The following is a 19,062-nucleotide window of genomic DNA, read 5'->3' as shown; positions in this document are numbered from 1 at the left end:
CTTTTTGGGGGCCTACAGGACCGCCGCTCCCGATATGCCCCACGGCGGACCTTAAGGTCCATAAATAGCAACACCCTAGAGGTCCCGGGCCCAGGGAAGTCAGATTAGCCTCAACCAGAGCCAGGGCCTTTTCAACACTGGCCCCGGCCTGGTGGAACGCTCTGTCTCATGAGACCAGGGCCCTGCAGGATCTGATTTCTTTCCGCAGGGCCTGTAGGACAGAGTTGTTCCGCTTGGCCTTCAGCTTGGAATCAACTTGATCTCCTCCCCCTCTTTCCTTTTTCCTTTTTCCTGCTGTGATGGAACTCCTATTTGGGGACTTCCCTGGCTTTTTTTCTGGCCCATGTAGGACCAGTCTGGATAGTTGGCCTTGGTGAAGATTTGACGTTTTCATCCCCAAAAAGTTTTTGATTTGAATTCCTACTGAAATGAGGCTGCATTTTAATGTTGTATTTTAATCTTGTTTTTAAGTTGTATTTTAATCAGTTGTTTTTATATTTGGTGTTAGCCGCCCTGAGCCCAGTCTTGGCTAGGGAGGGCGGGGTATAAATAAATTTATTATTATTATTATTATTATTATTATTATTATTATTATTATTATTATGACTTCTTTGCTTTCTCTCCTTTCCCACCACCCTTTCTTTTCTGACAGTGTGTATCTTTATAACTGTGGTCCCTTTCCCTCCTTTCTGATACGGTTGCAGGTTTAAATTGGAGTCCTGCAGCCTCTGACGTTGATGCAAATATTTGCTGTATCATAGAAGATGCTGGGAGACCGGGAGCCGTTGGATCTCAAGGGAGATCTTTACAAGGATCTCGCATTTCCGGCTAACGATGACTCTCTCTTTTTTAACTACTCGACTCCTCTGGCTCATTTCAGGGGGGAGATTTGTTGGCTGAGACCTCAGGTTTGTCTTGGGTCCTCCACTCACCCTATTTATTGTGCTTTCGTGATGATTTGTGCTCAGGGCAGTTAAACGCAATCCCACTTTCAATACTGTTTGCATCTGCCAAGGTTTTGGAGTAGTCAAACTGCTTCACTTCCAACCAGTGCATGTGCTGTAACTTCCAGGTGAAATCCAGTAACTTTTCATACCACAAATGTCCTGGTTTATCCTTTGACCCGTTCCACATCTCTGAGCACTCGATTGTTTAGTGTGGCAACGCCTGCACATTGGAACTCCCTGCCTCTTGAGATCAAGTAAGCAGGCTCCTTCACTGAGGCGTTCCCAAAGTAAAGGATGGATTGAACTCTGATTAATAAGAATACACACAGAGGCTTGAACCAGCAAGACTCTGGGAAGGGTGCGTATAATAATCTCTCTGTGTGTGCCTCCAGCCCCTGGCCCAGGTCGTTTTATTCACAAAAGAACTTTTTAACAGAGTGTTCGTAAGAACCAATCAGATTTCTTCTGAGCATTTCAACAAACCCCACGTGGGGAAAAGTTAAACTACCAAAACTAATTAAGCAAACAAAGAACAGAACTACAAAGGAGTACATTTGGCAACCCCTGAGGTCATAAACAAGCAATACACATGATAAGAAGGATGGCCAGGAGGACAGCGATCATTATCACCTTGTGAAACCTGTTTCCTGGCCTTAAGATTAACATCCTACGACTAACATATCAGAAAGGCTACTTCAAAGAAACTTGCCCGCTGTCTTTGATGACCCAGGATGCCTGCCTGGCTGTGTACGTGACTTGTGAAGAAAGAGAAATGAAACAGGGGTGCAGAGATGTGGATTGATCAAGAATCATATCAAAATAGTTTAAACCCAGTCAACGCAATGCTTTCATTGCTGACACAGATGGCTTACTCTATATTTGTTATAATTCCTCATAGCAATCCCACCTGATCACTACAGGGAGGGCCACAGGTTCCCCCGCCCTGTGCTGACATACACAGGCCTAAAGGTTCTAACTTTGGAATTCTGATTCAAAATTATTCTTAAAAAAAAGGGTGGGGGTGGTTGAAAGCACTTCTCTCCTTGGTGGGGAGAACTTAGTTCTTCATGTTTCAAGATGAAGAAGGTTAGAGAAAAACAAGGGGTTGCAATCAAATGAAAGTAAAATAGTATTAATTTAAAGAATTATATCAAAATAGTTCAAACCCAGTCAACGCAATGCTTTCACTGCTGACACAGATGGTTTACTCTATATTTGTTATAATTCCTCATAGCAATCCCACCTGATCACTACATTCACTGTACTCTTTTTGGTGCCTGCAAATAACATTCTTGTTTAGACAAGCCTACCCACCTGCTTAGGAAGTTGGGGCAATTTTAATCTGTTTTAGTAATTATTATTATTATTATTATTATTATTATTATTATTATTATTATTATTTACTATTTATACCCCGCCCATCTGGCTGAGTTTCCCCAGCCACTCTGGGCAGCTCCCAATCAAGTGTTAAAAACAGTACAGTGTTACATATTAAAAACTTCCCTGAACAGGGCTGCCTTAAGATGTCTTCTGAATGTCAGGTAGTTGTTTATCTCTTTGACATCTGATGGGAGGGCGTTACACAGGGCGGGCGCAACTACCGAGAAGGCCCTCTGTCTGGTTCCCTGTAGCCTCACTTCTCGCAATGAGGGAACCGCCAGAAGGGGTTTTTTTTACTGTCAAGTGGTGTGTAAATTTTAAAATTAAATTAATAAATAAAATACATTCAAAACCCACCAGCCATAGAGACCATTTGACTGATGTGGGGTTTTTTTTTAAAGCAAAATCCTAGTGAGTAGCCGAACAAATAACAAATTGACCGTATTTTTTGCTAACTAAGACGCACTTTCCCCCTCCTAAATAGTGAGGGGAAATGTGTGTGCATCTTATGGCGCGAATGCAGGCTGCGCAGCTATCCCAGAAGCCAGAACAGCAAGAGGGATTGCTGCTTTCGCTGCGCAGCGATCCCTCTTGGTGGTCTGGCTTCTGGGATTCAGAATATTCTTTTTCTTGTTTTCCTCCTCGAAAAACTAGGTGTGTCTTATGGTCTGGTGTGTCTTATAGAACGAAAAATACAGTAAGTTGTTGGGTTGTTTTGTTTTGTTTTGTTTTAATCATCCCAGGGTGAGGACAAGAGTGAGGCTCTTAAGAGCAGCCATGGTGGATTATTAATTTCATAAAATCATAGAATCTGCAATGAACTGGGTTTCCCAGCTGGCCTGAGCCACATCAACTCAATCTAGGCATTTTAGTACTCCATGTGGTCAGGCAGAGTGCGAACAAGGATGCAAGTCTCTTTGTCCTCGCCAATGTGGAGGGTCAGCTTCTGAAACAGGGAGCCTTTTCAATTGTGGGGAAGGATGCTTCCCAGGTGATTTAGAAATCATGTGAGGAGCCTCCATGGGTACAGCCGGTGTTTTCCTCTAATTGTTTTTTTTTGGGGGGGGTGTTGTTAACACACTCATCCCCACCCTCCTTCATTCCATTCTAATTGTGCAAATAGAATCCCAGATCAACCTCATTCCTGCTCCTGTGCTTCAGGTGAAAAGTTTGCAAAACCACGTTTTATTTTTAACAGGGCACCCCTGTCTTTATGCAGACATAAAGGTAAAGGTAAAGGACCTCTGACAGTTAAGTCCAGTCACAGGTGGCTTTCGGGTTGCGATGCTCATCTTGCTTTACAGGCCCAGGGAGCCGGTGTACAGCTTCCGGGTCATGTGGCCAGCATGACTAAGCCGCTTCTGGCGAACCAGAGCAGCGCATGGAAATGCCGTTTACCTTCCCGCCGGAGTGGTACCTATTTATCTACTTGCACTTTGACATGCTTCGAACTGCTAGGTTGGCAGGAGCAGGGACCGAGCAACGGGAGCTCACCCCGTCGTGGGTATTCGAACCGCCGACCTTCTGATCGGCAAGTCCTAGGCTCTGTGGTTTAACCCACAGCGCCACCCGTGTCCCTTACTATAAAAAAAAATTCATGCACATTTGAAAAACAGTGGGGAAGCTGTACTAGGAAATGCAGGTTTGCTTTGGATGGGGCAAGCGGAGGTTATTTTGGTGCGAAACAATCGGCTCCTGTCTTAGCTGGTGGAAACTTACAGTACCATTTGTTTCTCTCCCCAGAACTTGCTTCTCCATTCTTAAAACCTTAGGTTTATTTTCCACCTCTGTGCACAGCATCTGAGGGTTGATTTATGACCCATGACAGCAGCTGCCCATTTATAGATAATGAGTACCTGTATGATCACACCATTCCAGATTTTTCCAGAGCAGTGACTTGTTACACAATTGCCTCATGCTTAATTTGAGGAAAACATGTTCCTTAACTACCAAAAAAAGAGCCCAAATTAATAATAAAATAATAAAATTACTTACATGCTTTAACTAATTCTGCAACTTTTCAAAATAGGTAGCAAGTGAATCGGGCAGGGAGCGGGGAGCACTGGCTTAGTCACAAATGATGAAGTACAGAACATGCAATAGAATTATGGAATCGTAGAGTTCGAAGGGACCCTGGGGGTCATCTAGTCCAACCCCCGGCAGTTGCAGGAATCTCCACTAAAGCATTCGTGACAGATGGCCATCCAGCTTCTGCTTAAAAACCTCCAAGGAATAGAACCAACCTGTTCTGTAAAACCACTCAAAGCAGAATCCCAGAGCCTTGCTGTTTAATCCTGAAATACAATTGGCTCTATAAAAAGTTAGCAGTAAACTTGCACTGTCTCTTTCTCCCCACCAGGAGATTTGTTCTACACCTCGATTATTTTCCGACAATCAATATGAGTGGCAAGTCAAGCAAGGGATGCTGGGAGACTGCTGGTTCCTGTGTGCCTGTGCCGCTTTGCAGAAGAGCAAATACTTGTTGGCCAAGGTACAGGACAGTGCTGCTCCTTTGATTGGGAGAGGATCCATGTTCTTACGGTCTGGTTCTCTGCAGATGTTTTGAACTACAACTCCCACCAGCCCCAGCCAACATGATGGATGGGAGTTTCAGTCCAAAACACTTGGAAGACAACAGGTTGCGGATGTTTGACTCTTATCTGTTTTGGCACCAGGAAGTCTAGCTTGGCACAGTGCCTCTGAAACATAAGGTGCATTTTACTGCATTATTTTTATTTTATTTTATTTAATTTATTAATGTCACAATAAAAATATGAAATTTTTACATAGTAATACACATTACATTATATTACATTGTATAAATTCACATTTTCACATTCCATTATGTACCAACATCTAGCCATTTCTTATTTGCTTCTTATTTCTTGCCCTGTGTCTTCCCTCCACCTGGGCATAACTTCCTTGTTATTATTTTATAACTTTGTTATTGTGATTGTATTTTTGTATCTTAATAATTAAACATACATTCTTATATATCTGTTTAACTTAACTTTGTGAAATCAGTTTATACAAATCAATAAATTCTTGTTGGTCATGTAGTCTTCTACGCATTTCCATTCCTGTTTGAGATTTTGATTAGATTGCATTCTAATTGTTGCCCTCATTTTTGCTAATTCAATCATTTCAAAAAATTGATGTCGCCAATCTTTCATCGATGGTACTTCTACTTTTACCGCATTATTATTACCTGATTGATTCAAAACAGGTCCTTTAAATCACTCCAAATCTCACCACTGATTCCCAGTCAGATTAAACTTCACATATTAAGCAGACGTTTCTGTTTAGGAAATGAGAGGAAGAATAGATACAGATGTCTGGCCAAGGTGTGTTTGGAAGAGTAGAGAAGGGGCCGTAAGTTACCAAAGGACTGCCCTGCTCCTTGTGCAATTTCCCCAGGTTGCACATATGATTTTAAGATTTTTTCCTGTAGCCATAAGGACTAGAATCTTGCTATGTTTTAAGAAGGCAGGAAGGAAAGGAGTCTTCGGGCGCCTACACCCTCAAGCAGCAAGCCCACAAACGCAGAATGCAAAAGCCTTTGCCTGCTCCTGTTCCCTCTGACTTGCTCTTGTTTTGTTCTCGCAGGTGATACCTCCGGGTCAGCCCAGCTGGAGAGATGAGAAATACAGAGGCTGTTTCACTTGCCGGGTCTGGCAATTTGGGCACTGGGTGGAGGTGACCATAGATGACCGCCTACCTTGCCTGGGGGGCAAACTCTGCTTCTCCCAGTGCCAGACGGAAGATGTGTTTTGGCTCCCTCTCCTGGAAAAGGCCTATGCCAAGTAAGTGTGGAGGGACCTGCCCTGGAGGGGATTGCAAAGCGGGTGCCTGGCTGCACAGATGCACACAGCAATTTTCAAACAAGTCTTGGTTGCGCTGAGTGTTCCTTTTGTGTGTGATCTTCCACACATGGAAGTGGTCGGAAGAACCCTGAAGGGGCGTAAACATTTGAAAGCTTGCCTGGCTTCATTACTTTGACACCGGGAATTAATACAAAATGAGAGGATTTCCCTGATAATTCCCTAAGGGCAAACAGCTCATCTTTTAGGACTGACAATCAGTCCATTTTGTTGCCTTGTTCCTCTTTGGGCAGAGCCAAGTGACAGGCCAAACTTTTGCCCTCTAGGGGCTCAAAAGGTCTCCTTAACATCTGGGAGAGAAACGAGCCCAGAAATCCCAGGAACTTAATTATAGGATGACAGTTCCTATTGTGACTTACCTGCTCCTTTTTTCTTTTTTTTTAATACAGTGGTACCTTGGGTTAAGTACTTAATTTGTTCCGGAGGTCTATTCTTAACCTGAAACTGTTCTTAACCTGAAGCACCACTTTAGCTAATGGGGCCTCCCACTGCTGCTGCCCCGCCGGAGCACAATATCTGTTCTCATCCTGAAGCAAAGTTCTTAACCTGAAGCACTATTTCTGGGTTAGCGGAGTCTGTAACCTGAAGCGTATGTAACCCGAGGTACCACTGTACATTTTTATTAATTTTTAACATATTAATTCCAACATTCATACAACATAACTTCTCATCCTATACAATATTTTTGGACTTCTGTCAATGCCTCTGATGATTTATTTACCATTATTTATCATATATTATACATTTCTTGGGACGCGGGTGGCTGTGGGTAAAACCTCAGCGCCTAGGACTTGCCGATCGCATGGTCGGCGGTTCAAATCCCCGCGGCGGGGTGAGCTCCCGTCGTTCGGTCCCAGCTCCTGCCCACCTAGCAGTTCGAAAGCACCCCTGGGTGCAAGTAGATAAATAGGTACCGCTTACCAGCGGGAAGGTAAACGGCGTTTCCGTGCGCTGCGCTGGTGCTGGCTCGCCAGAGCAGCTTCGTCACGCTGGCCACGTGACCCGGAGGTGTCTTCGGACAGCGCTGGCTCCCGGCCTCTAGAGTGAGATGAGCGCACAACCCTAGAGTCTGTCAAGACTGGCTCGTACGGGCAGGGGTACCTTTACCTTTATACTTTTCTTAATTCCATATTACCTTTAATGCCCTTAACTAATAATTCTTCTCATTGTCTTTTTTGCTGTATTTCAAATAATTCACCTTACAAAACGTCTTGCAAAGACTTACCTGCTACTCTTGATGGGGTTCTCCTAGTGGATAAAATCAAGAAAAATTATGCATTGTACAGTTTTAAAACAAGCCCCTGTTGAATTATGGGTTGTGGAATTGGCTTGTTAAACTGGCCAGGGTTTGTGATGAAACACCACTCTTGGTTCACACTCAAGAAGAAGCTAAGATTAGGAGGAACTGGAAGGAGATGCTGGCCCCGTCACTCTCCCAGCAGCATGGGAGTAACTTTTGTGGGGTTTGAGCCCAAGGCCTGGCTCAGACTCATTTCCATTCCTGTATGCAGTACTAAACCATGGTTTAGTGTTACATGCAAACGTGGCCTGTGTGTCCTTTGCAGCCCTTGTTTTCTTTTCCAGAATTGCCCTTAGCTGTGCTTTCTGCTTAGTGAGGACTGAAATTGTGGAAAAGTTAGTTACCTCTTCAGATTTTTCTAAACAAAAATCTTTTCAGCAGGATTCTAGATGCTTTCTAAATCCGGTGCACTTATTTTTCTTCCTTACAAAAATACGCGTGGATGACATAGCGTTTTCCATTTGTGTGGATAATTTTGGCTGCTGGTGCCCAATGTATCAGAGTTGCCTGGTTTTGCAAAACACACCGAAAGCTTCTAGCCACCAAAAATATTTAGTAGGCTTGACTCACCTCAGTAACTCTGATACATTCGCCACTAATTGATGCACTAGCGGATTTCCCAAGCATTGGCAGGGACTTTACATGTTTTCACCAACTTCAGCTTTCTTTTGAAGTACTGGTATGATGTCCTGGAGTTTTTGTGTGTTCTCTCTCTAGGGTGCATGGATCTTACGAACAGCTCTGGGCAGGCCAGGTTGCTGACGCTCTCGTGGATCTGACAGGAGGCCTTGCGGAGAGGTGGTCCCTAAAAGACCCAGGCCGGAGCACAGAAAGGGAGAGGGCAGGCAAAGTTTTGGAGAAGGCGGTATTTAGGAGACTGATGAACTTGAAAGAGAAATGCGTAATGAGCTGCTCCGTCTTCAGCTCACGGCAAGGTAAACATGCAGCTCTTTAAAGCCTCTTCAGTCTCAGAATTTAGCTGGGCAAGAAGCCTGTGGATGGCCAAGCCGCTTTCTGAAATGCGTCTGTTGTAAGCGGTTTTCATTTTCAAGGTTTTGACAATCACACCCTTGTATTTCATTGCTGAGGTGCAGTTAGCATTCGAAACCATAATCTAAAACACAGTACAGTAACCAGAAGCGTAACTAAAACCATTAGCGATACTGTTATCCCAGTATAGTTACTCTGGCTGCACTGAAGTTTTCTGCAAATAAATAAGACCTTGAACTGATGCCTGGAGAAAGATAATAGGAAGGGGGTGTTGGCGAATGGCCCCCTCGGGAAAGGCTGACTCCTCTTCCCAGGCACTGGGGCCTGTTGCCGGTGATCTGCCCCGGGCTGGTCTTCGGTCAGTCCAGGGAGATCGGTAATAAGCGACACTCCCCTTTTGAGAGATGCACACTGCCTTTCCCCTTGCATGTCAGCAGAAGAAAGAAAAACAGTCTGAAAGTAGTCTAATCCATTCTACTTTATTCCCGGACTGTACACTGTACACGAGCTTGCACAAAGCATGTATGCTCTCTCAGAAACCTCCGTACAACTCACTCACTCCCCCTTTGCAGCAACAACAGGAAGGTCTCAAGTTACACTGAGAACACAACCCTGAGAAGAGCGTTGAACATCCTGTCTCATGCTCAGAAACATCAGATGAATCACATGGTGTAAACAATGAGCTGCTAGTTTGCAGCTGCTGAGAACTCATGGGGGTTCCATAAACTGGGAACTCATGGGGGTTCCATAAACTCATGGGGGTTCCATAAACTGGGAACTCATGGGGGTTCCATAAACTCATGGGGGTTCCATAAACTGGCAGGGGGTTCCATAAACTGGGAGCTGCCATTGCAAAGAGATGATGTTTGCATGTCTGTGGGGCATTTCTGTGAAATGAATGCTGCTCATTTTTTAAACCACTGCTTGCCTTCTCCGCATGCCCAGGTACCAGCGAACTGGGGGAGTTCCATGCCTTCATCGTTGTGGACATGCAGGACCTCTCCAAAGTGTCTCGGAAGGAGATCATCCTGCTGCGGATCCGTAACCCCTGGGGAAGGCGTTGCTGGAAAGGGCCCTGGAGGGAGGGGTGAGTGGGTGTTCCACATGCCAGTTTCTTAAGAATGCTCCTGTGCCGTGCTTCTGTCCCTGCGTGGGCCTTTCATCGGATGCCATTTGCAAACGCCATAAATGCTTATTCAGGTCTGTCCTCAAGCCAGGAAGCGAGTTGCTTATATTGGTTCGGGAGGATTCTTCATACATTGGTAGTGGTGGCAGAACTCTTAATTGCCCCATTCGCAGCCCAGTTCCCTTCTTTGAAGGGCTGTAAAGGGGGACATTGATGACTGGTTGAGGCTGGTAGGGTAGGATGCAGGGAGCCCAACCCTAGGTGGCGCTAGAGCCCATTGACAGGCAGAGCCAGCTCATCCTAGTTCCGCCCCCATCCTTTCTGAGCCCTACAAAGGAGGGCCTAAGGAGGAGGAAGCTGACAACCAGGGCCACCTTCTGGACTGCTTGGAAGTAAGGAGGCAGGCAGGTGGGGGCTGGCTGAGGTTGGTGGGGCAGTGCGCCCCAATGGGAAGAGGGTTATATTTTTGCTAACATACTCGCCACGGAGAAGACAGGAAATGTAGACCTACCTTTGCTGCTTGTTACTGGCCTGTGTGCCAACAACCATTCTCGTCTTTCTGCGCCAATGAAGCATGGCAACTTTTGGCTCTTTCTGTCAGGCCAAACCAGACGTAGAGTGGGAGATGCCCAGATAGGCTGCCTCTCAGGAAGGTGTCCAGGTGGGGAAGAGGACAGAGCCCCTTCCTCCACCTTAAGGACTTGTGGACAAGACGAACTTTCAGATGGCATACCTTGTCTTCTATACACCTCTTAAAACCACAGGAGCTGTAGTTCTCCATTTCACCCAGGAGCCCAACTTGCCAGCCCAGTTGGCCTCTCTCTTGTAGGGTGTCTTGGAGGAGCCATTTTAATTGCCCTTCCCCAATGCCCTGGATGTAGCACTGGTCCTGGGGCATTGTGGGAAATTAAAATGGCAGCTTCCATACTAATTTCCCACTGTGCCTCAGAGTGACATTGCAGGGCTAGTTGAGGGGAAATTTCTATTTTGCTGTAGGGACCTAATCTTTGGTATTTCGTTAAAGTACCATGTCCAGTGTTTCCCAAGTTTGGGTCTCCAGCTGTTTTGGGACTACAAATCCCATCATCCCTGACCACTGTTCTTGCTAGCTGGGAATGATGGGAGTTGTAGTCCCAAAACAGCTGGAGGACCCAAGTTTGGGAAACACTGAACGACATTGTGAATAATGATAATAGTCATAATAAAAAATGTATCTATTATTATATTAATTCCCCATATCTCCCCCCCTCTCCATTTTATCTTCACAACAACCCTGTCAGGTAGATAAGGCTGAGATTGAGTGACTGGCCCAAAGTCACCCAGTGAGCTGAGCAGGGATTTGAACCCCGGTCTCCCAGGTCCTTGTCCGGCACTCTAGCCCCCGCACTGACATTCATGTTTGTCCTTGTTGCCTGTTGTTCTTCAGTGGTCCAGGGTGGAGCCAACTGGACCCTGTGGTTGCTGCAGAGCTGTTGTCCCAGATCCAGGAAGGAGAATTTTGGGTCGAAGAGGAGGAGTTCTTTGCGGAATTTGATGAGATCATAACTGGGTACCCGATTACTGAAGAAGGACAGCTTCAGAGCCTTTACACTGGTAGGACGCAAGGAAAGCGATGCAGTCTCCCCTTGACCCCAAATGCTGCTCTGGCTCAGTGATGCGATGTGTGCATACCGTATTTTTCGCTCTATAAGTCTCACTTTTCCCCTCCTAAAAAGTAAGGGGAAATATGTGTGCGTCTTATGGAGCAAATGCAGGCTGCGCAGCTATCGCTGAAGCCAGGAGAGCAAGAGGGATTGGTGCGCACCGATTCCTCTTGCTCTCCTGCCTTCAGGGATAGCCGCGTGAAGCCTCGTGAGCGCAGCAGGAGCGCTCCTCCCACTGTGCTCAGGAGACTTTGCGTTGCTTTCGCTGAAGCCAGGAGAGCAAGAGGGATCTGTGCGCACCGATTCCTCTTGCTCTCCTGGCTTCACTTCGCTGGAGAGGCACTGTGCAGCTTTCGCTGGAGAGGCGCTGTGCAGAGGGAAAGCTGTGCAGCGCCCCTTCCACGAAGTGGGAGGAGAAATGGAAGGGGCTCCGTTTCTCCTGCCGCTTCTCTGAAGGGGTGCTAAACAGAGAGGGAGAGAATATTTTTTTTCTTGTTCTCCTCTAAAACTAGGTGCATCTTATGGTCGGGTGTGTCTTATAGAGCAAAAAATACAGTATCCCCCCCCCCCATCTCTCCCCACAGACAGAGTGCTGAGCCACACACAGAAGCTGTACGGGTCCTGGGTGAGGGGCCAGTCCGCAGGCGGTTGCCGCAACAACAGCACCTTCCCCATGAACCCCAAGTTCTGGCTGAGGGTCTTTGAGCAGAGCGAGGTGTGCATTGCCCTCCTGCAGAAACACCGCAAGCACAGCACCGACTGGGCGGGCAGGATCCGCAACTGGCCCCGCTTAGTGGAAGCGGATCCCGCTTTAAACGATGGCATCCGAGGCAAAAATTACCATGCGGTGGGACTCCACATATGGAAGGTAACAAGCAGCTGGGGGGGGGATCTGGGCCGCCTCTTTATACAGAATGTTTCTTTTTTTAAAATACAATTATTGAGTTTTTCAGTTTAAAGTTTTACAGTCAATTATCCAACAACCAACAGAAAGACAAGATTCTCCTGAAATTCTCTCTCCCCTTTGTGGGTCCTTTTGTTAACCATTTCCTCCTGCATCTTTTATAATAATCCAAAGCTTTTACATCTCCATTATATCCAAAATTCAACATTAAACTACAAGTGTTATTCCAATCCTAATAATGATTTTAGCTGTTTACAGTGGTTTTTAAGATAAATTATAAATTTTCCCCATTCCCTGTTAAAATTTTGGTCTTCCTGATTTCTGATTCCAAAAAAATGTCCAGAAACTGGAACACTCACATTCAGCAACTAAGCCATTGTAGTTTTATCTTGTGAACTGCCCTGAAATATATGGGTGGTAGGCGGTATACAAATTTAATAAATAATAATACTGCTGAGCACAAAACCTGTTCTAAGGCCAGATTATGGGGGCTTTCTTTGTATACACTGCAGTAGGTTCCTGGGGCAAAGCACAAACAGCTCTTTCCAGGGGACACGAATGCTTTTGTGTTCCTGCTTCGTGTTTGCCTTGACCACTTGTAAGACTTTGTAAGACCTCTGCAGCACTGCCATTGCTTTTCCACCCTCCAGGTCGAAAAGAAACAGTTCAGCCTCCCAAAGACGCTCTCTGCTCCTCCAGTTTCCAGCACCGTTTGCCACTCCTACAACCGAGAGGTGCACCTACATTGTGACCTCCCTCCTGGCTATTACCTGGTCATCCCCAGCACCTTCCTGAACGATGCTGAGGGCAACTTCCTGCTTCGGGTCTTCTCCAGCGGAAGAATCTCCCTCAGGTGCATCCGAAAGAATGGAAATGCAGCGTGGGGAGGGAGGGTGGCACACGAGTCCGTCTAGCTCAGTTTTGCCAACTCTGGCTGGCAGCATCTCACCACAGTTTCAGACACAAGTTCTGTCCTGGAGATGCTGAGGGTTGGGAGGCAGGTGCTGTGCCACCGAGCTTGGCAGTCGGTGTGAAACTGCGTCTTGAGATTTCCCACCCTGTGATTTAAATAATGGTGGGCACTGTTACTGCAAGTGCTTTATCATAGAATTGTAGAGTTGGAAGGGACCCCAGGGGACATCTAGTCCAACCCCCAGCAATGCAGGAATCTCAGCTAGTTCGTACATGACAGGCGGCCATCCAACCTCTGCTTAAAATCCTCCAGGGATGCAGAGTCCATGACAGTTCCACTGTCAAGCAGCTCTTACTGTCGGAAAGTTCTTCCTGATGTTTAGTCGGAATCTCCTTTCCTGTAACTTCAATCCATTTGTTCAAGTCCTACCCTTCAGGATGGGAGAAAACAAGCTTGCCCCATCTTCTGTGTGACAGATACTTGAAGAGGGCAATCATATCTCATCTCAGCCTCCTCTTTCCCAGGTTAAACATGCCCAACTCCCCTAACAAGAGGACAAACTTTCTGCCAGTAGGAGCTGTTCGGCAGTGGAACTGACTCCCTCAGCAGTTTGTGTACTCTCCTTCACTGGAGGTTTTCAAACTAGAGGTTAGGTGGCCATCCATCATGTGATTCCTGCATTGCAGGAGGTTAAACTAAAGGCTCTTGGGGTTCCTTCCAACTCTACAGTTCTATGAGAAGCCACTAAGAGGTTCCAAGAGAACCAGGAAGTGGTCCCTGCCCCACTGCAGGTCATCAAGCAGTGTGGTTCCCCCTCCAAAATCAGGTCTTAAGCCAGGTTGGAGTGGGCAGGAGCAGGATATAACTTATTTTAGAGAAGCATAACATGTCCAGATGAATCTCAATTTAAGGGATCACATATGGGTTTGGTGACCCAGGTTCTTCTTCTTTTGGCGATCCCTTGTAGCTGAGTAAGATTGTCTTCCATTAACACAGTTTTTAACAGTGAGTCCGTGAGTGACTGTGGAGGCCAATTCTGGATCCACACGTCCTTCCACAGTGGGGACATAGGTTTCCGGGCAGGAGTTGATCATGGGGACGGTTTGCCAAGCGTGCCTTCCTTTTAGCACGTTTCTCCCTTTCTTCCTGAGTTCGCGTGTCTTCAAAGCCCATGACACCTTTGGTAAAGGCTGTTCTCCAATTGGAGTGCTCGCAGGCCAGTGTTTCCCAGTTGTCGGTGTTTATACTACATTTTTTTTAGATTTGCCTTGAGACAGTCTTTAAACCTCTTTTGTTGTCCACCAGCATTACGCTTTCCATTTTCTGACCAATGGGGGTTGACCTTTTAACGCAGAACCACCATGATGGGTTCTGTGGTCTAGAAGTGCCCTTTGTTAACCCTACTTCTCTCCCTTCTCTCCCCCATCTCTTCTCTTTGTCCTCCTCGCCTTGCCTTTGTAGTGAGATAAAACTCCCGTCGCCTGACAACGCCATCCGCGAAGAACTCCCGGGGGGCGAGTGGGACACAGCCCGGCTGGAGGGCTGCTGGAGGAAAGGGCAGAACGCCGGCGGCAGCCGCAACTTCCCGTCCTTCCACACCAACCCCTGCTTCCCTTTCTCCGTCCCCGCAGGCGTGGGGCAGAGCAGCATCAAGATTGCCCTCCGCCAGCACTGCCCAGATAACAAGTGCCGCCCAATAGGGTTTCACATCTTCCAGGTAGGTGACCTGAAGGACCTACTCTCCCCATATGAACTGACCGGGCCCTGCATTCATCTTCTGAGGCCCTTCTTCATGTGCCTCCTTCACCTGAGGTCCAGATGGTGGCAACACAAGAACAGGCCTTTTCTGCCATGGCTAACTGTGATTAAGAACCCACACTTATGGAGTTTCCATAAGTACAACCGATAAACCATGGTTTGGAACTGCTTCTCTCTCTGCTTCTGTGTCTCTGTCTTTGTTTGTCTTTCTCTCTCTCTCCTATCTTCTTGGGACTGAAGATCAATTCCTTCCTGAGGCAGTTCAATTCCTTCCTGAGGCAGACCAGTAGCCTCAAATGTGGTTTATCAGCCATCTTTGAATTTGGGCATAAAAGCAAACTGTGGTTAGTGCAAGCTGTGACTTGCAAACCCCAGTTTCACATGCTGGTTTGTGTTTTTTTAAAATAATAATAATATTTATTACTTTTCCTACAAATTTAAACATTACAAAAAAAGAAAAGAAAAATAAACAATACAAAACAAAAACAATACATAACACTAAGCTAACAAAAACAATTAAACTAGCAAAACAAAACAAAAACAATTTAAAACACATCAAATAGTTTCAATATCTTATCTTTCATTCACTTATTTCAATGACCTCCTCACACCTCCCTTTTTGTATTCCACTTCTATTAGTTGTTTCAGCAATTCCTTTCCATCTTCCTCTGTTTTCTATCCTATAATTATCTTAACACATTTTAACCTTATTTTTCCCTTTAATTCTCTATTAATCTATTTATACTTAATTCCTTATAACATTTCTACTAAAGCCATATAACTTCATTCCAACATTTTTCTAACATTCATTAATTTTACAATATTTCTGTAAATAGTCTTTAAACTTTTTCCAATCTTCTTCCACCGACTCTTCCCCCTGGTCTCGGATTCTGCCAGTCATTTCCGCCAATTCCATGTAGTCCATCAACTTCATCTGCCATTCTTCCCGGGTGGGTAAATCTTGTGTCTTCCAATACATCGCGATGAGTATTCTTGCTGCTGTAGTTGCATACACAGATGTTGGTTTCTTGGCCTTAAACAAACCATGATTTGTGGGCAGACTTTGGGTTTGTGTTACAATTGAGCCCAGCTGTTGACTTAAGGGAGTTGATACCTGAAGGTCACAGCCTTCTTAACAGCCTGCAATCCTTTTTAGGTCCCCAGCGACAACAACAACGTGAAAATGCCTTCGTCTTCCTTCCTGCACTTGGAGCCGGTGGTTAGTTGTGTTCCCCATTGCTACTCGCAGGAAGTCAGCCAGCTGTGCCGCCTCTCTTCAGGGAATTACGCCATTGTTCCTTCTACGTATTTGCCAGATACAGAAGGCAGCTTCACGGTGATCGTAGCTACCAAAATAGACAGGTAAAGCCATGTTTGCTTCTGTTAGATCAGTGTTCCTGAACCTGTTGCCTCCCAGATGTTTGGAAAGATCAACTCCCATCAGCTCCAGCACGATGAGAGTTGGAGTGTCAAAATATCTGGAGACAACCAGGTTCAGAATACAGTGGTACCTTGGTTCTCGAACGGCTTAGTTGTCGAACAAATCAACTTCCGAACGCTGCAAACCCGGAAGTAAGTATTTCTGCGGCTTCCGATTGAGTGCAGGAAGCTCCTGTAGCGAGTAGGAAGCCGTGCCTTGGTTTTTGAACAGTTTCAGGAGTCGAACGGACTCCTAGAACGGATTAAGTTTGAGAACCAAGGTACCACTGTACATGGATGTCTTTGCAAAACATGACTGGGCACCTGCCTTGTCTTGTCTCCCCCCATTTTGGCTGGGGAGTCCTGTTCTTTGAGAGTCCTGTTCTAGGAACTGATCCACACTATAAATATAAAACAATTTTTCACTACCAGGTTTTTAAAAGTAATTTTAATAACATAACAAAATGCACAGAATATCACGTACACCAATGAACAATTCATAGTACAGTGGTACCTCAGGTTAAGTACTTACTTCGGTCTGAAGGTCCGTACTTAACCTGAAACTGTTCTTAACCTGAAGCACCACACTTTAGCTAATGGGGCCTCCCGCTGCTGCTGCACCGCCGGAGCATGATTTCTGTTCTCATCCTGAAGCAAAGTACTTAACCTGAAGCACTATTTCTGGGTTAGCGGAGTCTGTAACCTGAAGCATATGTAACCTGAAGCGTATGTAACCCGAGGTACCACTGTAATAAATAATAAAAACATAATACCTTATTTTTCTGTGTATAAGATGCCTCCATGTATAAGGTGCCTCTATTTTGGGGGACTCCAAATTAAGAAAACACCCCTCAGCACTACCCTTTGTATAAAATGAGCCCCAATTTTAAACCTAATTTTTTGGTTAAGAAACCTAGTCTTATACATGGAAAAATACGGTATATTTGACTTCCTTTAAGTAATGTCTTCTTTTGAAATGCGTTCTCTCATTCTTATTTATATTTCTATTTAACTTTGCCACATTTTGTAGTTGTCCTCCTTTGTATTGTTTTATTTTGAAATCTGTGCGCTCTGGCTTCCGCCATGGTGTTCTGTTCTGCCAGAAGTCCTGCTGGCCACATGACCTGGAAAGCTGTGGACAAACGCCGGCTCCCTCGGCCTGAAAGCGAGATGAGCGCCACACCCCATAGTTGCCTTTGACTGGACTTAACCGTCCAGAGCTCCTTTATCTTTACCTTTACCTTACCTATTTTGAAACCTTTAAGATAATATTTTATTGATGCCAATGGTGCCAGTGTAAGCAATGTAAAAAATAGACAGCTATTTCCCATTCTCAACAGAAATTGCCATTTGTAGCTCATGCTTTCATTAGCCCCTCTAATGGCAAAGTCGGGTGGTGAGTGTTGGCAAGGTGTGAAGCAAAGGAAGCAGCAGCAGCAAAAAATGGCTCCTTCAGGATATCTCTGAAGCTGTTGGTGAATGATGTAGGACTGGCCCTACATTGTATTTTGCAATAGTAATATCTTCTTTTGCACAGGAAGAGCATTCGGAGCAAGGAGACCTTGGGGCAAAGGCTGCAAGAGGCAAGTGGCACTTTTGAAAATCAGTTCATGTTAAATTAATTGTGTTTTTAATTGCATTTTTAAATTCTCAGCTTGGCACAGGAGGCAGTCGCTTAGAGCAGCATCAGGCCAGACTGGTGCCTTCCAGCTGTTTTTGACTACAACTCCCATCGGCCCCAGACAGGGGGGGGAGCCAGGTTGGCTGAGGCTGACTTAGAGCACGCCCCGATTCCAAGAGCGGACAGTGACTTGTAGGCTTGTCTGGGCTCTCCTCCTCGAGGCTCCTCCCATCAGTTTCAGTCTCTGCCCCTCTCCTCTCTTCCTGCCTCGTGCGGAGGGAAGGGCCATAGCTCAGTGCGGAGCATCTGCTGTGCATGTGCACAGGTTCCAACCCCAGTGGCATTGCCGGGTAGGCCTGGGCTGGAGAGCAGAGCTGCTGCCAGTCAGTGTAGACAATACTGAGGTATCCACGGACCAAGGGTCTGGCTCAGTGAGACACCTCAGTGGTGCTGGAAGATTCCTATCCAGATTCTTGGAAAGAGAGCTGTTACCCATCAGAATGGAGTTCAGCCTTCCCCAATCTGGTGCCATCCAGACATGTATTTATTTCATAAAATTTATACACTGATTGATTTTTGTACAAAAAACAAAACATCAAAGTGGTTTACGAGTGGGTTGTTTTTTTGATTTTGATTGTGTATTTTGTGGTTTTATATTTTGATTTTATTCTGTGAACCGCCCGGAGACCTCTGGGTATAGGGAGGTAGAATCATAGAATCATAGAATCATAGAGTTGGAAGAGACCACAAGGGCCATTGAGTCCAACCCCCTGCCAAGCAGGAAACACCATCAGAGCACTCCTGACATATGGTTGTCAAGCCTCTGCTTAAAGACCTCCAAAGTAGGAGACTCCACCACACTCCTTGGCAGCAAATTCCACTGTCAAACAGCTCTTACTGTCAGGAAGTTCTTCCATATAAATTCAATTAATAATAATAATAGTAATAATAATACAATGGTACCTCTGGTTGCGAACGGGATCCGTTCCAGAGGCCTGTTTGCAACATGAAAGGAACACAACCCACGTCTGCACACATGCGGGTTGTGATTCGCCACTTCTGCGCATGCGCGTGATGTCATTTTGCGCATCTGCGTGAGCGGTGAAACCCGGAAGTAACCCTTTCCGGTACTTCCGGATCGCCATGGGACGCAGCATGAAAACACGTAACCTGAAGCAAA

General features: G+C 45.7%; 1 protein-coding gene across 8 annotated transcripts in view; it reads left to right on the top strand.

The window, feature by feature from the left end:
- Positions 1 to 19,062, top strand: part of CAPN10 (calpain 10) — a 28,173-nt gene that overhangs the window by 3,742 nt on the left and 5,369 nt on the right. For 5 of the 8 annotated variants that reach the window (XM_081190247.1, XM_081190243.1, XM_081190246.1 and 2 more), the window contains exons 3-13: positions 762 to 908; positions 4,687 to 4,818; positions 5,934 to 6,130; positions 8,226 to 8,443; positions 9,444 to 9,585; positions 11,051 to 11,217; positions 11,852 to 12,135; positions 12,822 to 13,024; positions 14,546 to 14,801; positions 15,999 to 16,204; positions 17,799 to 17,844. In XM_081190247.1, the coding sequence (XP_081046373.1) occupies positions 762 to 908; positions 4,687 to 4,818; positions 5,934 to 6,130; positions 8,226 to 8,443; positions 9,444 to 9,585; positions 11,051 to 11,217; positions 11,852 to 12,135; positions 12,822 to 13,024; positions 14,546 to 14,801; positions 15,999 to 16,204; positions 17,799 to 17,844 (1,998 nt within the window). Of the gene's footprint in view, positions 1 to 704; positions 909 to 4,686; positions 4,819 to 5,933; positions 6,131 to 8,225; positions 8,444 to 9,443; positions 9,586 to 11,050; positions 11,218 to 11,851; positions 12,136 to 12,821; positions 13,025 to 14,545; positions 14,802 to 15,998; positions 16,205 to 17,798; positions 17,845 to 19,062 lie in introns of all 8 variants that reach the window. The other 3 variants (XM_081190248.1, XM_081190250.1, XM_081190249.1) reach the window with 1 other exon arrangement.

This window comes from Podarcis bocagei (genome assembly GCF_964188305.1).
Source record: "Podarcis bocagei genome assembly, chromosome: 4".
Classification (NCBI taxonomy): Eukaryota; Metazoa; Chordata; class Lepidosauria; order Squamata; family Lacertidae; genus Podarcis; species Podarcis bocagei.
This window is presented reverse-complemented; position numbering and strand designations above follow the sequence as displayed.